This window comes from Oncorhynchus nerka, linkage group LG14 (genome assembly GCF_034236695.1).
Source record: "Oncorhynchus nerka isolate Pitt River linkage group LG14, Oner_Uvic_2.0, whole genome shotgun sequence".
In the NCBI taxonomy this organism is placed as follows: domain Eukaryota; kingdom Metazoa; phylum Chordata; class Actinopteri; order Salmoniformes; family Salmonidae; genus Oncorhynchus; species Oncorhynchus nerka.
Window position 1 is genome coordinate 74,137,630 of NC_088409.1, and position 21,685 is coordinate 74,159,314.

At 42.6% G+C, this 21,685-nt stretch overlaps 1 protein-coding gene across 2 annotated transcripts in view; it reads right to left on the reverse strand.

The window, feature by feature from the left end:
- The window catches only part of LOC115141875 (autism susceptibility gene 2 protein-like), a 34,616-nt gene extending 14,396 nt beyond the window's left edge, over positions 1-20,220 (reverse strand). For both annotated transcript variants that reach the window (XM_029681203.2, XM_029681201.2), the window contains exons 1-3: positions 20,071-20,220; positions 699-865; positions 473-589 (exon numbers count right to left, since the gene is read on the reverse strand). In XM_029681203.2, coding sequence (XP_029537063.2) covers positions 473-589; positions 699-722 — 141 coding nt within the window. In that variant the 5' untranslated portion in view covers positions 723-865; positions 20,071-20,220. The remainder of the gene's footprint in view (positions 1-472; positions 590-698; positions 866-20,070) is intronic.
- Positions 20,221-21,685: the final 1,465 nt, after the last annotated feature.

Sequence of the window (21,685 nt, forward strand, 5' to 3'; positions counted from 1 at the left end):
ATACATTTTTGTCTTCTTCTTCTTCTAGGGGAAAGTCATTTCAAAGGAACTGAATGTAATCAGATTACGTTACGGAGTTTGGATAATCCAAAGTTTATGTTACTGATTACAATTTTGGACAGGTAACTATAATGGATTCAAATTAGAAAGTAACCTACCCAAACCTGGCTGTAAACTTTCATTTTTTAGGCTAGGTTGTAGCAACCTCATGATGGGTATAGGGCAAATTCGATCATCATGTAGTTGCCTAAACCTATCGACGTTACATTGAGCCAGGTGAATGGAATATGAATGACAGTCATCCAATATGCTGTAATATAAATAAGGCCATGCTGGTAAAACAAAGTGTCATCCCTCATCTTAAATAGCACCAACCACCACTGATTATACCATAACGTGATGATACATAAATACTATGTATTTTTCCTCAGCCCCAACTTCCTAGTCCCATCACTCCCTTTTCCCCTGGTACCTGGGGAGGGTATGTCTTTGGCTGGAAGGCCCCATGGAGGGAGCCGAAGGGTCCTAGGAGGGGGACAACGGTGGCTGCCATAGGGGCCAACCTCAGCATCACATGGGGATGGGGCAGCTATAGAGTAAAAAACAAATGTGTTCATTAAATTTGTATCTTGGCTTAAACAGGCATCATTGATATAGTTGATATAAAACAGTGATAAAACAGTAGTACTTCTCCATACATTTCTGTCTGGTGTCGCCAGCATTGGGGGAACAGGTGTGGGTAGTATACCAGGGGGTTGATGTTGGAAGAGGGTAGAGGTGTGCTGGTGTTGGTGGACCTCCGTGGACAGGTAGAGGGCGGTCTGCCAGAAGCCTGAACTCACCTCTTGATGCAGCACACAGGGCTCTGAAGAGGAAGAGCAGACATAACAAACACATTCCATGTAACTGTAATAATTTCTGCTATATTGTGTCTGAAGATATTACCTTATATAACAGGACCACATCAAAAGGCTCTATAAGGAGAATAGCAGTTAAGCAGGTGAAGATGTACCTGAGTAGGAACTACCCGCCGGTTGCTGGGCAGCAGATGGCAAAGCGCTCACTGAGAGCAGTGGGGTAGGAGCAGAAGTGTAATAGGTTTATTTATACACTCTTATAATAAAGGGTTCCAAAATGTTTCTTTGGCAGTCCCTATACATTTTTAAGTGTTTTGGTTCATGGTAGAACCATTTAGGTTTAATTTAGAACCCTCTGTGGAAAGGGTTCTTCAACAGATTCTCCTATGGCGACAGCTGAAGAACCCTTTTAGGTTCTAGATAGCACCATTTATTTTCTAAGAGTGTAGACAAATAAACAGACTCATGACATTGTAATTGATAATCTCTTCCCAATGATGTCAGACATTGTGACATTTACACTTACACAATGTGCCACCTCCCTCTAGGAAAAGCCCCAGTCATTTAGGAAATCCCAACAGTTACATAGCCAACTTGCCTGATACTAGCACAAGTGCAAAGTTTTACTATGGAGCTATATATCAAATCAAAGTTTATTGGTCGTGTACACAGATTTGCAGATGTTATTGTAGGTGCAGCGAAAAGCTTGGTTCTAGCAACAATGCAGAAACATAAGCATTTTGCTGCACCTGCAAATCTGTGTACTCGACCAATAAACTGATTTGATATATAGCTCCATAGTAACATATCAAATCTGTGTACTCGACCAATAAACTGATTTGATATATAGCTCCATAGTAACATATCAAATCTGTGTACTCGACCAATAAACTGATTTGATATATAGCTCCATAGTAACATATCAAATCTGTGTACTCGACCAATAAACTGATTTGATATATAGCTCCATAGTAACATATCAAATCTGTGTACTCGACCAATAAACTGATTTGATATATAGCTCCATAGTAACATATCAAATCATCCAAAGAAAACTTGATGACAGCTTGAAAACCAGGGGCTCTATTCAATCACATCCGCTTGAACCGACATCCGCATAGCAGTTGTTTTGGTTGTATCGGAGGTAGAACTATGCGCTGTCAAATATACCAGTGACTCCTGGCATTGTACCACCTGCTCCTCATTAGCATAGTGGTGAGTATCCCTGCTTGTCACGAGGGAGACGGGTTCAATTCCCCGACCAGGAGGGAGGACTGCTTTCGGGTGGCAGGTAGCCGAGTGGTTGGAGAGTTGGTCCAGTAACCGAAAGGTTGCTCGATCAAATCCCTGAGCTGACAAGGTAAAAATATGTCCTTCTGCCCCTGAACAAGGCATTTAGCCCACTGTTCCTAGATCATCTTTGTAAATAAGAATGTGTTCTTTAACTGGCATGCCTAGTTAAATAAAGTTTTTTTTATTTTTATTGTAATATATGGAGCTCTACACTTTTAATGATAGTCCCTGATAACTCCCTTGTGTTTAACAGCCAATCAGTATCACTCGAGGTTGAAGGTCAAGGGGATATGTAAATGAGCTGTCTTGCAGTTTGAAGTGTGCCTATGTAACAGTATAATTAAGTTGTTCAAATGGGTATTGCATAAAATGGGTATTATGCCACCTCCTGGTAGATTAGTGTGTTTACATTGTCTAATACAATCAGTGATATAAGTATGGGATTCTGGGTAATCCACAGGATTTATGTAGAATTGCTGTGGGTGAGTTGAAAATGTAGTGGTCCCAGGATATACATGTATAAAATCCACCTTTTGCATCGTACATTAGCAATTATGTTATTAGTAACTATTGTTCTTGGTTTGGCGTCAAATAAGCCACTCTTTATATGTTATTTGCCGAATCTCAGTTTTCCATGTGGGTTTCATGCTACTAGCTAAAGTGCCCTCTTTGAAGTTAGTAGCCTTGCACCCTGTATTATCGGCATATTCAACAGCGTTTAAGAAATATATTACCTTCAACAGTGTTATCTTGTGATCAAGGCATCAATATTTTGTGATTATTGGTGTTGTAAAAATATTAGCTAACAAGTTAGCACTTAGCATGTTTGACATTTCAGTGGAAGTATTACTACTGTCATCTTTTTGACAAACAGTTTAGCAAAAAAAATATGTCCCGTATTATCTGCATACGGTCCCCAGTTACTGGTCACCTTACTATTTTGTTCAATTACAAGATATATATCTGTTTAATTTTGTTCAAAAAAGAGACATCAACTTCGTATCTGAAGTGTTTACTAGATAGTTGACTAGTTGGCTAGCCTTCCGGTTAAAAAAAAGAAGACTTGCCTGTCAACTTTTCATTGCATAGCCCAATGCTCCCCCCTAAAGACCTAGTAATATTTTACATCAATAGCAGTCAATATTAATCGTCACCTTATTTCAGTCTCATCTGAAAGTTGTACATTTTTGGTAATCTTCACGAACCGTGGCTAACAAGTTGAATCAGCAATACAAAATTGGGTTTAATTATTTATTTACTAAATACCTAACTAATCACACAGAATGACATATACACAGAATGAATCATACCTTGATTACAAATTATATCATGAAGGAAAACGTCCCTAGCGGAGGGAACAGATATGACAGGTGGTTACACAAAGAAAAGGGGCTGGGTTTGAGTGAAAGCGTGGGAAGACTGAGGAACAAAGGGAGAAGCGATGTCTCTATCGTAAATACAGTATCTTATGCATTCTAAATTACAGCCCATTTGGAAAAGGAAAATGCAATACATATTTACTCTGAGCTGCGCTTCGGTAGGTTGGTGGGAGATGGAAGGCCGTGTTGCCCAACCGAGTCCTTTGTCTTTGAAGAATGTCTCTGGTGGTAAATTGGATACGTTGTAGTAACGTCGTTGCGTGGTAGACGGGATACTCTGTCTGTTCTTTCCTAGCCCACGTTTGTAGCTGCTGTTGCTAACTCAACGGCTAGGAGGTATCACTTCTGTAGTGAAGAGAGTTCAATGTTCATACCATTCGCAACCAAAGCTCACGCTGAGGTTGGCTTAGTTCTGTAGTTGACATGTTAGTCCTTTTAACATATGGACCGTCGTCCTCACATCCTCGGAACAGCAGATTACATTTTCGTCAAGGCTTTATACAGTAGAGCGAGAAGGGTGTGTTTGAAACGTTTTATAACCCGTGTCTCTTCACAGGGGCGGGCCACTGATTGAGCAGAGCCCTAACCTTATGAATAACCCAAATCTCTCATTTGGAAGCTAAAATTACATTTAATCTCTTCACCAATAATTTTATATTCCAACATTTAAATTGAACAACAATTCCATGTGAATCCGATAACTACTATGTGCAGACTTTCCACTGTAGAGTTTATGTCATCCTATTATTGATGATAATATCTCAGATGACAACTGAACTGACATCATATTCATTAAGTACCACCACATATGTTCAATTGGTCAGATTACCAGAATATAGTTCATTTCCTCCCAACCTTCTGATGTTCCCAGAATCTCTGTTAACCAAAGGATTTTCAAATGTCACATCAGTAGGGTAGAGAGAGGAAAAAGGGGGGAGAGGTATTTGACGGTCATAAACCTACCCCCAGGCCAACGTTATGACAATACTAATATATAAACTCAACAAAAAAAGAAACGTCCTCTCACTGTCAACTGCGTTTATTTTCAGCAAACAACTGAGACGTAAACTGAACAAGTTCCACAGACATGTGACTAACAGAAATGGAATAATGTGTCCCTGAACAAAGAGGAGGTCAAAATCAAAAGTAACAGTCAGTATATGGTGTGGCCACCAGCTACATTAAGTACTGCAGTGTATCTCCTCCTCATGGACTGCACCAGATTTGCCAGTTCTTGCAGTGAGATGTTTTCCCACTTTTCCACCAAGGCACCTGCAAGTTCCCAGACATTTCTGGGGGGAATGGCCCTAGTCCTCACCCTCCGATCCAACAGGTCCCAGACGTGTTCAATGGGATTGAGATCCGGGCTCTTCGCTGGCCATGGCAGAACACTGACATTCCTGTAATGCAGCAAATCACGCACAGAATGAGCAGTATGGCTGGTGGCATTGTCATGCTGGAGGGTCGTGTCAGGATGAGCCTGCAGGAAGGGGACCACATGAGGGAGGAGGAAGTCTTCCCTGTAACACACAGCTTTGAGATGGCCTGCAATGACAACAAGCTCATACCGATGATGCTGTGACACACTGCCCCAGACCATGACGGACCCTCCACCTGCAAATCGATCCCGCTCCAGAGTACAGGCCTCGGTGTAACGCTCATTCCTTAGACGATTAACGCAAATCCAGCCATCACCCCTGGTGAGAAAAAAACGAAACTCGTCAGTGAAGGGCACTCTTTGCCAGTTCTTTCTGGTCCGGCGACGGTGGGGTTGTGCCCATAGGCGACGTTGTTGACGGTGATGTCTGGTGAAGACCTGACTTACAACAGGCCTACAAGCCCTCAGTCCAGCCGTTCTCAGCCTATTGTGGACAGTCTGAGCACTGATGGAGGGATTGTGCGTTCCTGGTGTAACTCAGGCAGTTGTTGTTGCCATCCTGTACCTGTCCCGCAGATGTGATGTTCGGATGTACCGATCCTGTGCAGGTGTTGTTACACGTAGTCTGCCACTGCGAGGATGATCAATTGTCCGTCCAGTCTCCCTCTAGCGCTGTCTTAGACGTCTCACAGTACAGACATTGCAATTTATTGCCCTGGCCACATCTGCAGTCCTTATGCCTCCTTGCAGCATGCCTAAGGCAGGTTCACACAGATGAGCAGGGACCCTGGGCATCTTTCCTTTGGTGTTTTTCAGAGTCAGTAGAAAGGCCTCTTTTGAGTCCTACATTTTCATAACTATGACCTTAATTGCCTCTGTCTGTAAGCTGTTAGTGTTTTTATGACCGTTCCACGGGTGCATGTTCATTAATTATTCATGGTTCATTGAACATGCATGGGAAACAGTGTTTAAACCCTTTACAATGAAGATCTGTGAAGTTATTTGGATTTTTACAAATTATCTTTGAAAGACAGGCTCCTGAAAAAAGGAAGTTTCTATATATACACTGCTCAAAAAAATAAAGGGAACACTAAAATAACACATCCTAGATCTGAATGAATGAAATATTCTTATTAAATACTTTTTTCTTTACATACTTTTTTGAATGTGCTGACAACAAAATCACCCAAAAATTATCAATGGAAATCAAATGTATCAACCTATGGAGGTCTGGATTTGGGGTCACACTCAAAATTAAAGTGGAAAACCACACTACAGGCTGATCCAACTTTGATATAATGTCCTTAAAACAAGTCAAAATGAGGCTCAGTAGTGTGTGTGGCCTCCACGTGCCTGTATGACCTCCCTACAACGTCTGGGCATGCTCCTGATGAGGTGGCCGATGGTCTCCTGAGGGATCTCCTCCCAGACCTGGACTAAAGCATCCGCCAACTCTTGGACAGTCTGTGGTGCAACGTGGCGTTGGTGGATGGAGCGAGACATGATGTCCCAGATGTGCTCAATTGGATTCAGGTCTGGGGAACAGGCGGGCCAGTCCATAGCATCAATGCCTTCCTCTTGCAGGAACTGCTGACACACTCCAGCCACATGAGGTCTAGCATTGTCTTGCATTAGGAGGAACCCAGGGCCAACCGCACCAGCATATGGTCTCACAAGGGGTCTGAGGATCTCATCTCGGTACCTAATGGCAGTCAAGCTACCTCTGGCGAGCACATGGAGGGCTGTACGGCCCCCAAAGAAATGCCACCCCACACCATGAATGACCCACCGCCAAACCGGTCATGCTGGAGGATGTTGCAGGCAGCAGAACGTTCTTCACGGCGTCTCCAGACTGTCATGTCTGTCACATGTGCTCAGTGTGAACCTGCTTTCATCTGTGAAGAGCACAGGGCGCCAGTGGTGAATTTGCCAATCTTGGTGTTCTCTGGCAAATGCCAAACGTCCTGCACAGTGTTGGGCTGTAAGCACAACCCCCACCTGTGGACGTCGGGCCCTCATACCACCCTCATGGAGTCTGTTTCTGATCGTTTGAACAGGCACATGCACATTTGTGGCCTGGTGGAGGTAATTTTGCAGGGCTCTGGCATTGCTCCTCCTGCTCCTCCTTGCACAAAGGCAGAGGTAGCGGTCCTGCTGCTGGGTTGTTGCCATCCTACGGCCTCCTCCACGTCTCCTGATGTACTGGCCAATCTCCTGGTAGCGCTCTGGACACTACGCTGACAGACACAATACTTTGAGATCAGGAGACTGGCTAGGCCACTCCAGGACCTTGAAATGCTTCTTACGAAGCCACTCCTTCGTTGCCCGGGCGGTGTGTTTGGGATCATTGTCATGCTGAAAGACCCAGCCACGTTTCATCTTCAATGCCCTTGCTGATGGAAGGAGGTTTTCACTCAAAATCTCACGATACATGGCCCCATTCACTCTTTCCTTTACACGGATCAATCGTCCTGGTCCCTTTGCAGAAAAACAACCCCAAAGCATGATGTTTCCACCCCCATGCTTCACAGTAGGTATGGTGTTCTTTGGATGCAACTCAGCATTCTTTGTCCTCCAAACACGACTAGTTGAGTTTTTACCAAAAAGTTATATTTTGGTTTCATCTGACCATATGACATTCTCCCAATCTTCTTCTGGATCATCCAAATGCTCTCTAGCAAACTTCAGACGGGCCTGGACATGTACTGGCTTAAGCAGGGGGACACGTCTGGCACTGCAGGATTTGAGTCCCTGGCGGCGTAGTGTGTTACTGATGGTAGGCTTTGTTACTTTGGTCCCAGCTCTCTGCAGGTCATTCACTAGGTCCCCCCGTGTGGTTCTGGGATTTTTTCTCACCGTTCTTGTGATCATTTTGACCCCACGGGGTGAGATATTGCGTGGAGCCCCAGATCAAGGGAGATTAGCAGTGGTCTTGAATGTCTTCCATTTCCTAATAATTGCTCCCACAGTTGATTTCTTCAAACCAAGCTGCTTACCTATTGCAGATTCAGTCTTCCCAGCCTGGTGCAGGTCTACAATTTTGTTTCTGGTGTCCTTTGACAGCTCTTTGGTCTTGGCCATAGTGGAGTTTGGAGTGTGACTGTTTGAGGTTGTGGACAGGTGTATTTTAAACTGATAACAAGTTCAAACATGTGCCATTAATACAGGTAGCGAGTTGAGGACAGAGGAGCCTCTTAAAGAAGAAGTTACAGGTCTGTGAGAGCCAGAAATCTTGCTTGTTTGTAGGTAACCAAATACTTATTTTCCACCATAATTTGCAAAAAAATTCATTAAAAATCCTACAATGTGATTTTCTGGATTTTTTTTTTTTCATTTTGTCTGTCATAGTTGAAGTGTACCTATGATGAAAATTACAGGCCTCTCTCATCTTTTTAAGTGGGAGAACTTGCACAATTGGTGGCTGACTAAATACTTTTTTGCCCCACTGTAAATGCCAACACAGACCGTTGGGTAAATTGGAAAACTACTCTACTAGAGGCTGTGAACAAGCGATTCGGAGGCTTTTTCTCTCTGAGCCATTACTGTGTCGCCACCATGCTCGATGCTAGGTACAAGGACCGCTACTTCGATGCAGACAAGAAACAGGGTTTACGTGAAATGTTAGACACAGCTGGACAAGATGAAAACGGACACAGTGACAGTGCACACCGAGGAAGAGAGGCCACGGACAGACAGAGCTGAAACTTCACTGCTTGACATGCATCATGAAATCCTGGTTGAGACGGAACAAATGAACAATGAAACAGCACAGCAAGTAAGTGAAAGATATAGGTTTTGATTATGTTTTACTGGTAATGGGGACATACGTAAATGCCAACAAAATAACTTTTTGGTCAGTGTGTGTGTGTGTGTTTCAACTATTTAACTGTACTATAATGCTTAAAAGGCCGCTAAAATTGTAAATATCGGTTATCGGTATCGTTTTTTTAGGCAAGGAAAATATTGGATATCGGTATCGGCCCAAAATATTATATCTGTACATCCCTATCCTCTGTGTCTTTGAACTCACAGCTGCGTGCTCTCAGTCAATACCTGCCTGTTCATTGAACTTGTGTGCCCAAAACTGATGTCTCTCGAACACAGTCTTCCTGCGTGGTGAGCAGTAATTTTCAAACACTTTCATCACCTCGGACAGTTTTTTGTTTTCCCAGTTTCTTGTTTTCCGGGTGGCATATGTGATCTCCATTGTGTTGTATATCTCCAGTGCGTCATTGCCGATGCAGTGTAGCAAAACTGCTCTTTTCCTAGCCCCTGACTTTGTTACCATTTCCGCCAATTTTCTGCGTGGTTTCCAGTCAATGACAACAGAGATGGTGTTGTAAACGACTGCATTGCTGCTAATCCCAAGCTTGATAGCTAACAATATCAAAGTATGTTGTTTCACCCAAGTTAGCATTAGCCTGCTAAATAGCCACTAGTTTTAGCAGCCTGCTGGTGAAGTCTGCATTCTCACTCATTCAACTACCACTGGACATTTTCCTCCGTTTTTTTGTTTAATCTTCTGCCACTTCTGACACCATGTCGTGCTCTAGATGGCATATATATAATTGACTTGACAATGGAGACTGAAGTACTTTTACTTATAGCTTTATATCTGAAGCATGGTAACGATTAACACTGTTCACGCAGGTGTGACCTTCCTGTTCCCGTCCCTCAAGTCAGTAAGTCAACACAGGAAGGAGCAATGGATGGATAGTTCATTTATTTCCAAAGCTGCAATGATGTGACACGCAGTACGAATGACTGGTCAGTAGTCGACGGGATATAAATAGCACTCCCACAGCAACTCTCCATAAATCTGCTGTTTAAAATACTAACAAAAAACCTATCCAAATGTCTATGTCATTATGATCGTATAGTGGATTTAACTATTTCGAAGTTTCCACATGTAATCTCATATTTACAACATCAGAATAAACTATCATCCATTTAAGTATTCAAAATATATAAAAATTAACCTGAAATTACTCAATGCCACACTCTTGTGGCGAAGAAATACAATACAACAAAAATGTACCACATATTTTCCTAAGCTAACAAAATCAGGCTAATACGCTGGCTGGTGCTCATGAGTTAAGTCTGGTTCATCCTTGGGAGCAATTTCCAAACGCCTGAAGGTACCACGTTCATCTGCAACTGCACATGGGGACAAAGATCGTACTTTTTGGAGAATTGTCCTCTGGTCTGTTGAAACATAAATAGAACTGTTTGGCCATAACGACCATCGTTATGTTTGGAGGAAAATGGGAGAGGCTTGCAAGCCAAAGAACACCATCCCAACCGTGAAGCATGGGGGTGGCAGCATTATGTTGTGGGGGTGCTTTGCTGCAGGAGGGACTGGTGCACTTCACAAAATTGATGGCTTCATGAGGGAGGAAAATTATGCTGAAGCAACATCTCAAGACATCAGTCAGGAATTTAAAGCTTGGTCGCAAAGGGGTCTTCCAAATGGACAATGACCCCAAGCATACTTCCAAAGTTGTGGCAAAATGGCTTAAGGACAACAAAGTCAAGGTATTGGTGTGACCATCACAAAGCCCTCACCTCAATCCTGTAGAAAATTTGTGGACAGAACTGTAAAAGCATGTGCGAGCAAGGAGGCCTACAAACCTGACTCAGTTACACCAGCTCTGTCAGGAGGAATGGGCCAAAATTCACCCAATTTATTGTTGGAAGCTTGTGGATTGCTACCCGAAACGTTTGACCCAAGTTAAACCATTTAAAGGTCATGCTACCAAATACTGATTGAGTGTATGTAAACTTCTGACCCACTGGGAATGTAATGAAAGAAATAAAAGCTGAAGTAAATCATTCTCTCTACTATTATTCTGACATTTTACGTTCTTAAAATAAAGTGGTGATCCTAACTGACCTAAGACAGGGAAATTTTACTTGGATTAAATGTCAGGAATTGTGAAAAACTGAGATGAAATGTTTTTCGCTAAGGTATATTTAAACTTCCAACTTCAACTGTATACAGTGGGGCAAAAAAGTATTTAGTAGGCCACCAATTGTGAAAGTTCTCCCACTTAAAAAGATGAGAGAGGCCTGTAATTGTCATCATAGGTACACTTCAACTATGACAGACAAAATGAGAGAAAAAAATCCAGAAAATCACATTGTAGGATTTTTAATGAATTTATTTGCAAATTATGGTTTACAGGCCTCTCATCTTTTTAAGTTGGAAAACTTGCACAATTGGTGACTGACTAAATACTTTTTTTGCCCCACTGTATGTTAAGCAGGCGTTTCTTGACAGGGTATCACGTCTGATGCAGATGCAGTTGAGCTTATTTCTCAAGTCAGTTGTTCGAATGGAGATAGGAGTGTTTCAAACATGTTCTCAAATGCCATTGAAATGGCAGCAGCGATATGAGAACCAGCACATTCTTGAGCATGAAATATGGCTTTCCTCGGTACGAAGTCCTCATTGACCCACTGTGCTGTCAAACTCGTAATGCTCATTGGGCTGATATCGCTGGTCCAATTGTCTGTGGTGAAGCTAATAGCAGTGACGCCCATAGCAAGTAGCTCATGGATGTGAGTTTCAACAATGCTGTGTAACTCCGGTAGGGCAACATCTGAAAAATAGCGCCTACTTGGTCGTGTGTACCGGTGCTCGATCAGTCAGCGAAAGCCAACATCATCCACAACGGAGAACGGTTGATTGTCAAGGGCCATGAATTCCATTATCTTGGCATTAATGGATTTCACCTTTGAGTTGTCTCTCTGAAATGTTCTTACTTTTTCAAATGACTGCTCGATCCACACAGCAGACATTGTGGGCTAGGTTAGGAATGCTGTGTTGCACGTGTAGCGCTATATTCTTTGTGGCGTCATTACGTCATGTACCTACGTTATATAGGCATGCACGGTAGCTTTGACATCGGTTTTGCACATCGCCGTTAAACTAGACATTGGGCCGATGCAAAATAAGTTGCATCAGCTCAGGCTAAGGCTATGTCAGCTAGCAATAGCATAGAACAGTTTGTGCATGCTATGGAAAAAAAGGGCCCACATGTTAAGCAATCACGAGCGCAGTCAGAACAAAGACAGGCCGCTCGCTCAACCAGCAGCAGCCAAAGACTTGTGGAAAAACACACAAACCAAAGAGGTGCCCTGCATTTAGTGTTGAGTGTGAAAGGTGTGGAAAGAGAAATCACTTTGCAGCTGTGTGTAGGTCAGGGACAGATGTTGCTCTTGTTGAAACAGAGGTTAGGGAAGTGGACATGTTGTTCATAGGTGCAGTGACACAAGCACACGAGATGCTGGCTGGCACACAAACTGCGTATAGGGGGACAGGCGGTCAACTTTAAGTTAGACATAGAAGCTGAAGCTAATGTGTTCGCACAAGCAATAGCAGACAAATTGTCCAAGCAATTCAAAGTGAAAGAGACTGAGACTGTACTCGAAGCCTATGGAGGCACCCGCATCAAACCAAAGGGCATCATGACATTGCAAGTGCACACGTGGCACAAACAAGCCCATCTACAGTTCTATGTTACAGATGCATCTGACACACCACTGCTAGGCAGAGAGGCATGTGTGCAGCTTGACCATATATGAAAAGTTGCAAGAGTTGCATGCTATGCTCCACCTTGCATCTGTGTTTAAAGGACTATGTGAGTTTCCAGGCCAACACCACATTTACATTGATCCAAAAGTCCCTCCTGTTGTTCATGGATGTAGGAAAATCACATATGCTGTGCTTGACAAGAGACATTGGACATTCAAGAGCAGAGGGGTGTGGTCAGCAAAGTAACCAAACCATCAACGTGGGGTAGCAGCCTATTCCTAACAGAAAATGTAAATGTCTCTCTTAGGGTGTGTGGAACAAGGCCATACAGCACCAACACTTCTCCATTCCCACCTCAGAGGATGTGCAATGCAAGAAGATCTTCACTATCATAGATGAGAAGGAGGCGTATTGGCAAATAAAGCTGAATGAGGAATCAGCTGATCTCTGCACATTCAATACCACATGGGGTAGGTACCGGTTTAATCGCTTACCATAAAAAGGCATTTCAGCAGATTAACTCCAGAGTTATGGTGACATTGATGGTGTCTATGTAATTGCAGATGACACGATAATTGCAGCAGCCACCAAAGAAGAGCATGGCCACATTCTACAGCAGGTGATGGACAGAGCTATCCGTCTGAATGTGAAGTTAAATGCTGAGAAGATATATTACATGGTAAGTGAAGTACATCATCAGTGCAGACAGGGTTAAAGCAGACATCTCCAAGGTGACAGCAATCACACAGATTCCCCTACAAGAAGACAGAAAATATCTACAGAGGTTACTGGATATGACACGTTTCCTAACCCAGTTTAACCAAGATGAAGCCACGCTCACTGCACCACTCAGAATGCTCCTCAGGAAGGACATGGCATGGCAGTGGCACCCAGAACTACAAGCAGCACTGGAGAGACTGAAAAAAGCTATCTCCACTACGGCGCTGCTGAAATTCTTCCAATTCACAGGAAGAGATTGAAATACAAGCGGATGCATCCAAAGATGGAGTTGGAGCTGTTCTGATGCAAAGTTAACAGCCTATAGCCTTTGCATCCAGAGCTCTGTCTGGGGCAAAACAAAATTATGCCCAGATAAAAAAAGAACTCCTGGCAATCGTGTTCGCACTGAAGAGGTTTCACCAGTATGTCTATAGTGTCCCGGTCAGTTCAATCTGACCACAAACCACTTGAGGCTATAACCACCAGGCTTATTGGAAAGGCGCCTGCCTGTCTTCAAAGGATGCTCCTTCAAATACAGAAATATGACATTCACATCGTCTACACCCCAGGTAAAGACATGTTAATAGCAGACACGCTATCCAGGGATGTACCCCAGACTGCCACACATGAAGTGTGACCTCAGTGACGAGAAAGTCATTTATGCAGTCTCCACACATCAGCCACTGGAGGGTGCTGTTATGCAACAGCTGAGAGCAGTCACAGATGCAGACAGTGAGATGTAGCTGCTGAGGAACCTACACAGAGATGGATGGCCACACAAGAAGAAAAGTGCACCACTGAAAGTGGAAACCTGTTGGCACATCAGAGACTCTCTTTACATTGAAGATGTACTGCTCATGGTAAACAAAGGTATTATCATTCCCAAAGACTTTTTAGAACTGAGGTACTGTCGGACAAGACATCGGGTACTGTCATAGCAAAGTTTAAAGCTGTGTTTGCTAGACATGGTATTGCAGCTGAACTGATTGCAGATCATGTACCCTTTTCAAGTGCTGAGATGGATCATGTTTGCAAAAGAGTGGGGTTTCAAAATCATTCATTCTAGTCCAGGGTTTCCCCAGTCAAAGGGAATGGCTGAGAGGACCATTAAGTCAGTGAAAAACATGCTCACGTCGACAGCACAGACAGGTGTTGACCCTCACACAGCTCTACTGAACCTGAGAAACACACCTGTCACGGGTCTGCAGTACTCTTCTGCTCAGCTACTCATGGGACATGTCCTACGCTCCGACCAACCTACAAGTAAAGGAGCCCTTCAGCCAGAAATGTCCAGCATGGCTTGAAACGCAGATAGCTGCAGCAGAAGACAATCTATGACAAAACAGCGTCACCACTTCCTTCGTTTCGGGAGGGAGAGAGAGCGTGCATGGAGAGGTACAAAAGGATGACAGCCAGAAACAGTGGTGAGAATCAGAATAAGAGATGAACCGTGATCATATGATATCATCACACCCGCAGGAGCTCGCTACCGCTGAAACAGAAAGCACCTCAAACCTGACAGAACAGCCAGGTATAGGGCTAACAAAGAAGTCACAATCACTGACTCTGATTCAGACCAGGAGGTCGAAGAGGAAACACAAAGACACAAATGAACACAGACAGAACATGACAAATGACAGAACACCAGAACCCTCTCATAGAGAATCACACCAGTCAATGCACCAGAGTAGGCAGGTGCATTAAATGATCAGTGAGGCTACAGGACTATGTGCTTGAGTGAGTCAGGGGTAAAACCTGGTATTGTAAGTGAAACTAGACCACCACCTACCTTTGACGCAGTATTAAAAATACTATATTCTTCTTAAAAAGTGATGTTTACTTGCAAGCTCTAGCTAAGGGGGGTGTAATATTTTTTAACCTTCATTTAACTAGGTAAGTCAGTTAAGAACAAATTCTTTACAATGACAGCCTAGGAACATTGGGTTAAACTGCCTTGCTCAGGGGCAGAACAACAGATTACCCTGTCAACTCGGGGATTTGATCTGGCAACCTTTCAGTTACTGGCCCCACGCTCTAACCACTAGGCTACCTGCCACCCCATCATCTTTAATGATAGTCCATAACTCCCTTGTATTTAACAGACAATCAGTATCACTTGAGGTTGAAGGTCAAGGAGATATGTAAATGAGCTGTCTTGCAGTTTGAAGTTTACCTGCGTGAACGGTGTTAATCGTAACCATGCTTCGGATATAAAGCTAAAAGTAACAGTACTTCAGTCTCCATTGTCAAGTTCATTCTACCGTGCCATCTAGAGCACGACAGGCATTATACTTAGGCTGATTAGAAATCCTCATGATTTTGTTTAATGATTTTCAATTTGAGCGTCATTATTTCTATATAGTCTACACTTTCTCGTTCTGAACTTGTAACTTGTTGTGGCTTTGCGACAATGATCAAGAGCAGCTGCTCACCGATTTGACAGCTCCACCACAGTTACACCTCCTGAGTCATGACACCGCTAAAACATTAGCTATGCAGGTGTCGGCTATTGTCGGTTAATGCTTGATCTGATTGAATCTAGGTCAAGGTGTGTTTCACAGGACAGACTAGTTCCAATGACTACACAGTCTAAAAAACACAAATGATGCATGTTATGGGTTACATAATTAGAATAATCCAATTGAGGACTTTGGCTTTACAAATCCATTTAATTCATTTGGGAGGCATTCTTCCCAAGGACGCATGACCGGTAATGCTGTTAGTGAATGCTGATACACTAAACAGTTACATACATCAGGCTAGGTGCTCACCTTTACTGCAAGGTAGAGGACAGACTACTCATGTATTCTACTACATTAAATGTGTACTGTCTTTGGGTGTGTGCCAGCGGGCCAGATTACTGGCCACATTATGAGACAAAAGTCCATAGAGAATCACCAGCGCATATAACCTGCAATTAACTCACTTTGCTGAAAACCTCCTGTGAACATAAAAAGCAACAAATCCCCCTTGGATTATGCTTCTTCATCATGCATGGTGTTTCTATAGTGAAAGAAGCGTTGGGAGTTTCATAATGGATTGTTAGAATCTCTTTAGGGTGATGCCCTCCCTATGGGTTGAATGGAGGACAGATGAGAGAGAACTGATCCCTCTCTCTGCATGGCGTAAATCCCTTGGTGAGAGATGGGGTTTGTATGGGGCAGAGTTGATGCAATACTATGGGGAGGTGGCAGTATCGAGCCTGAGGCAATAGAGAGAGAAAACAGTAGCCCTCCGGGACTACCCCCCTTGATGACCACTGACGAAAGTCCTTCACTGTTGTGTAGCGTGTTTACACAGACAAATCCATGAGACAAATCCATGTCACATATCCTTGAATGTAGCCCATTACAGGTTGTGAGCCACATATACCACAAAACAAATTGCGGTTGTTGAATGACAGAATCCAGCTCTGAGACACTGTGTATTATGTTTATCTTTAATTAACTAGGCAAGTCGGCTAAGAACAAATTCTTATTTACAATGACGGCCTACCCCGGGCCAAACCCTAACCCGAACAAAGTTGGGCCATTTGTGCACCGCCCTATGGGACTCTCAATCACAGCCAGTTGTGATACACCCTGGAATTGAACCAGGGTCTGTTGTAATGCCTCCAGCACTGAGATGCAGTGCCTTAGACCACTGTGCCACTCAGGAGCTAGTCTACTTGGACAAGACCTTACATGCTGGCTGCTGTTTATGTTCCTTCCCTCACAGTGCAGTGGTGGTTTATTTGGACTGGGGTCTTGGGTCAATGATGTATATAAACCCTGGATTGCTGATGCTATTTATTGGCCACTAAGAGGCTTTGAAGCCCCCGGTCGGCCATATTGGCACTCCCCAGTAGGCGTAGTCCTCTATAGGAACGGATGGAATTCCACAGTATTTCAATTAAATGTTTAAAGGACAGAATAACATGTATTTAAGTTTTTTTTTTTATTGTAGTGGGGACAGTAACATTAGTCATCTAGAAAAAATGATACCAAGATGGAGGCACGGGGGCTTCAACACAGTGCCCCCTATCAGTTATCTAGTGTATATATAAATCATTGGGTTAAACCTGTGCTTGGAGCTGTCAGTCCGTGGGGTAGGTATGTCCTCCCTTACTTTACTTCCTGGCTGTTTGTTTGTCATCACAGTGCAGTGGCTGCCTTGACCTCTCTAACCCCTCTGGGCCTGAGAGATCCAATGGTTTGATCCCTCCATTCTCATAAAAATTGTTAAATCTTCTTGGATTGATGAGGAATAGAAAATTGTTATGGTTGAGAGGGATGAGGCAAAAGGTATGGCAATTAAGCCCGGTAACCCAACGGATTGGCCTAACTGATACTGCAAATTAAGAAATCATGTGACTGAACTAAATAGAAAGAAAAATAAATTATACTATGAAACAACATATAAATTATATAAAGAATGATAGTAAATTGCTTTGGGGCACCTTAAATGAAATTTTTGGAGAAAAAAAGCCAACTCGGCTCCTTCATTTATTGAATCAGATGGCTCATTCATCACAAAGCCCACTGATATTGCAAAGCACTTTAATGACTTTTTCATTGGCAAGATAAGCAAACTTAGGGATGACATGCCAGAAACAAACGTTGACACTACACATCCAAGTATATCGGACCAAATTATAAAAGACAAGAATTGTACTTTTGATTTCCATGAAGTCAGTGTGGAAGAGGTGAAAAAATGATTGTCTCAACAATGACAAGCCAATCAACAATGACAAGCCACCGGGGTCTGACAATCTGGATGGAAAATTACTGAGGATAATAGCAGACAATATTGCGACTCCTTTTTGCCACATCTTCAATTTAAGCCTACTAGCGAGTGTGTGTCCTCAGGCCTGGAGGGAAGCTAAAGTCATTCCGCTACCCAAGATTAGTAAAGCCTCCTTACCTGGCTCAAATAGCCGACCAATCAGCCTTTTACCAACCCTTAGTAAACTTCTGGAAAAAATTGTGTTTAACCAGATGCAATGCTATTTCACAGTAAACAAATTGACAACAAAATTTCAGCATGCTTATAGGGAAGGACACTCAACAAGCACAGCACTTACACAAATGACTGATGATTGGCTGAGAGTAATTGGTGATAAAATGATTGTGGGGGCTGTCTTGTTAGACTTCAGTGCAGCTTTTGACATTATCGATCAGTCTGCTGCTTCAAAAACTTGTGTTATGGCTTTACACCCCCTGCTATAATGTGGATAAAGAGTTACTTGTCTAACAGAACACAAAGGGTGTTCTTTAATGGAAGCCTCTCAAATATAATCCAGTTAGAATCAGGAATTCCCCAGGGTAGCTGTTTAGGCCTCTTGCTTTTTAAAATTTTTACTAACGACATGCCACTGACTTTGAGTAAAGCCAGAGTGTCTATGTATGCAGATGACTCAACACTATACTTGTCAGCTACTACAGCGACTGAAATGACTGCAACACTCAACAAAGAGCTGCAGTTAGTTTCAGAGTGGGTAGCAAGGAAGAAGTTATCCCTAAATATTTCTAAAACTAAAGCATTGTATTTGGAACAAAACACTCACTAAACCCGAAACCTCAACTAAATCTTGTAATAAATCATGTGGAAACTGAGCAAGTTGAGATGACCCTAAACTGTAAACTGTCATGGTCAAAACATATTGATGCAGTAGTAGCTAAGATGGGGAGAAGTCTGTCTATAATAAAGGGGTGCTCTGCCTTCTTAACAACACCATCAACAAGGCAGGTCCTACAGGCCGTAGTTTTGTCGCACCTTGACTACTTTTCAGTTGTCACAAAAAGGACTTTGCAATTGGCTCAGAACAGGGCAGCACAGCTGGCCCTTGGATGTAAACAGAGAGCTAATATTAATAATATGCATGTCAATCTCTTCTAGCTGAAAGTGGAGGAGAGATTGACTTCATCACTACTTTTATTTATGAGAGGTTGAATGCACCGAGCTATCTGTCTAAACTACTGGTACACAGCTCGGACACCCATGCATACCCCACAAGACATGCCACGAGGTCTCTTCACAGTCCCCAAGTCCAGGACAGACTATGGGAGGCACACAGTACTATATAGAGCCATGACTACATGGAACTCTATTCCACATCAAGTAACTGACACAAGCAGTAAATTTGATTAAAAGAAACAGATTAAAAAAACACCTTATGGAACAGCGGGGACTGTGAAGCAACACAAACATTGGCACAGGCACACGCACACACAAAAAAACATCTGTAAATGTGAAATATGTAAATGTATTGTAATGTTTTTAAAATTGTATCAACTGCCTTAATTCTGCTGGACCCCAGGAAGAGTAAGCAGCAGCTAATGGGGATCCATAATACATACAAATAAAGACAATATTAGCTGGAAGTTAACCACACCTGTTCTCTAAATTTCATCCTTGTCTGCACACAAAAAAGAGACACCAATGAAGGAGATGTATGGGAAAATGGCCAAGAATATGGAACACACGCACATACTCTGAAGAAAAAATACTTAGATACAGTAGCCTACATTGTAAATTAAGGGTAAGTATTTCCATAATATCAATTAGCAGGAAACAGTCCAAGTCCAACTAAGTTGGCAGCCCTCTCTGGGAGCATGTCATAGTAAAGAACTGGTTGAGCTGATAATTCAAACACACTCACACAGTTGTCTTTACTTGCTGACAGATTCCAACATGGTTCTCAGCTCTCTGACTGAAACAGTCTCCAAACATCTTCTCCATTCAAAATAGTGTCAAAGACACAACAACCGATAAAATCAGCTAATAATAAATACATTGTGCAGAAGCTCATACCATATTATGGATACCAGATCATGTTTATTCGTACCCATGTTACAAATCATTAACAATGAGTAAATCTGGACAAACATTTTGACATTTTCAAAGATCGATCACACATATACATACCTATCTATTGCTCCATCTGCCAATGAGTGTCAGCCAACCTTAGCAGCAAATCAAAAAGCAGGCAAGTGGCTTACTCCAAGGAAAACACCCGTATCAGACTTTGGAAGTGATTCAATATCCACCCTCTCCAGCATGAAAGACTCCTTTGGCTCTGACACAACCTGCTGTGTCTGTCTGTGGGGTCTGTAGTGCCAGGTAACACTCAGCTTATGCAAATACTTCCTCTACCTCGCTCTCTCACTCACCCTCCCTCTTTCTAGCACTCTCTCCTCCTCACCTACTCTCTCTCTATCATGCACACTCAGTCACTTATACAGCCCAATAAATGGTCATTGGGGACACATGGGGATGTTGATTCTCTAAAGGGGGATGTGACACAGAACATTTAACCCATTTTATAACCCAAATAATCACAACTACTATGCGTTAGACCAGAAATCTGTGCTGCCCTAGGAATGCCCAACTTAATACCCATTACACATGATACATGACTGCTATGTATGAATACTGGCTATAGGGGTTTAAAACATTATGGAAATTATTGGAAGAGGACATACTACATTGCATATACTATGACCTGCCATACAGGTCAATTAAATGGCCAAGCTTAACTTTCCATTTAGAATACAGAGAATTCATTAAGCACTGTCTAATCTTCCACTACTTAAGTGAGTAACCTTTATCTAAATTGCATTAAACCAGCTTAAGGTTTTAGCAGCTCTTCTTGGCATTGGTTGCTCTGTGCTGTACACAAACATTAGATTCTGAGCATGTACAGTACAGAGAAGTGACATGAATGGGCTGAACCTCTCTTTTCATTGGTCTGAACACAGCCACCTTACTGTGTTTACATCCTTTTTAAAGCTGCTTTATTAGGCTGCCCAACATAGTGGACAGCTGCTTCTCTACTGAATGACAAATATACAAATATGAAATAGTGTATCTTTGTCTTCCTATTAGAGCTCATTGTACAATTTAATTGTAGGCTTCTAGAAAACAAAGATACACTGTCTTCAGACCTACTGCCCTCGAGTTCATGTCCTCTGGCTCCAGTCGTCACTGTTACTTACCAACAGAGTAAAATACCATTAACTATCACTAGTGACTAATGGTAATCTCATTAGGACTCCTAAGCTCCTGATTTGATTTTTCACTTAACGAGCAACAGGAGTGTGAACAACAGGTGGAATTATAGGTTGTAGTGTAGCCAGAGTTTCTCATTCAGCTGTTATATAGAGTGACATAAGTCAGGGGGATAAATCACTATTAAAATCATCTCACTGTGATGGAGCTGCAGTGAGCAGGAAGAGACTCCAGGGATTTTCTGTTTCACCAAGCTCAAGTAATTTATTAAACCCAACCATACACATCAAGTCCTCAAAGCTAGGGACTGCAAACACAGTTGCACTTCTACATGATGGTATCTCTCCGCTTCCTGGAGGACATATGTTGTGTTCAGAAGTGGGAAAATCGGAAAATAGTACAACTTGTAAACTGGGAGCAATGAGTGTGCATTCACATGCCTTCAACTCATTGAGAACACCAATTGGCTGATGGCAAACAAGCTGTAGGCTGTACTTTCAGTTTATGGTTATCATGCTTGTAAACAAAAAGA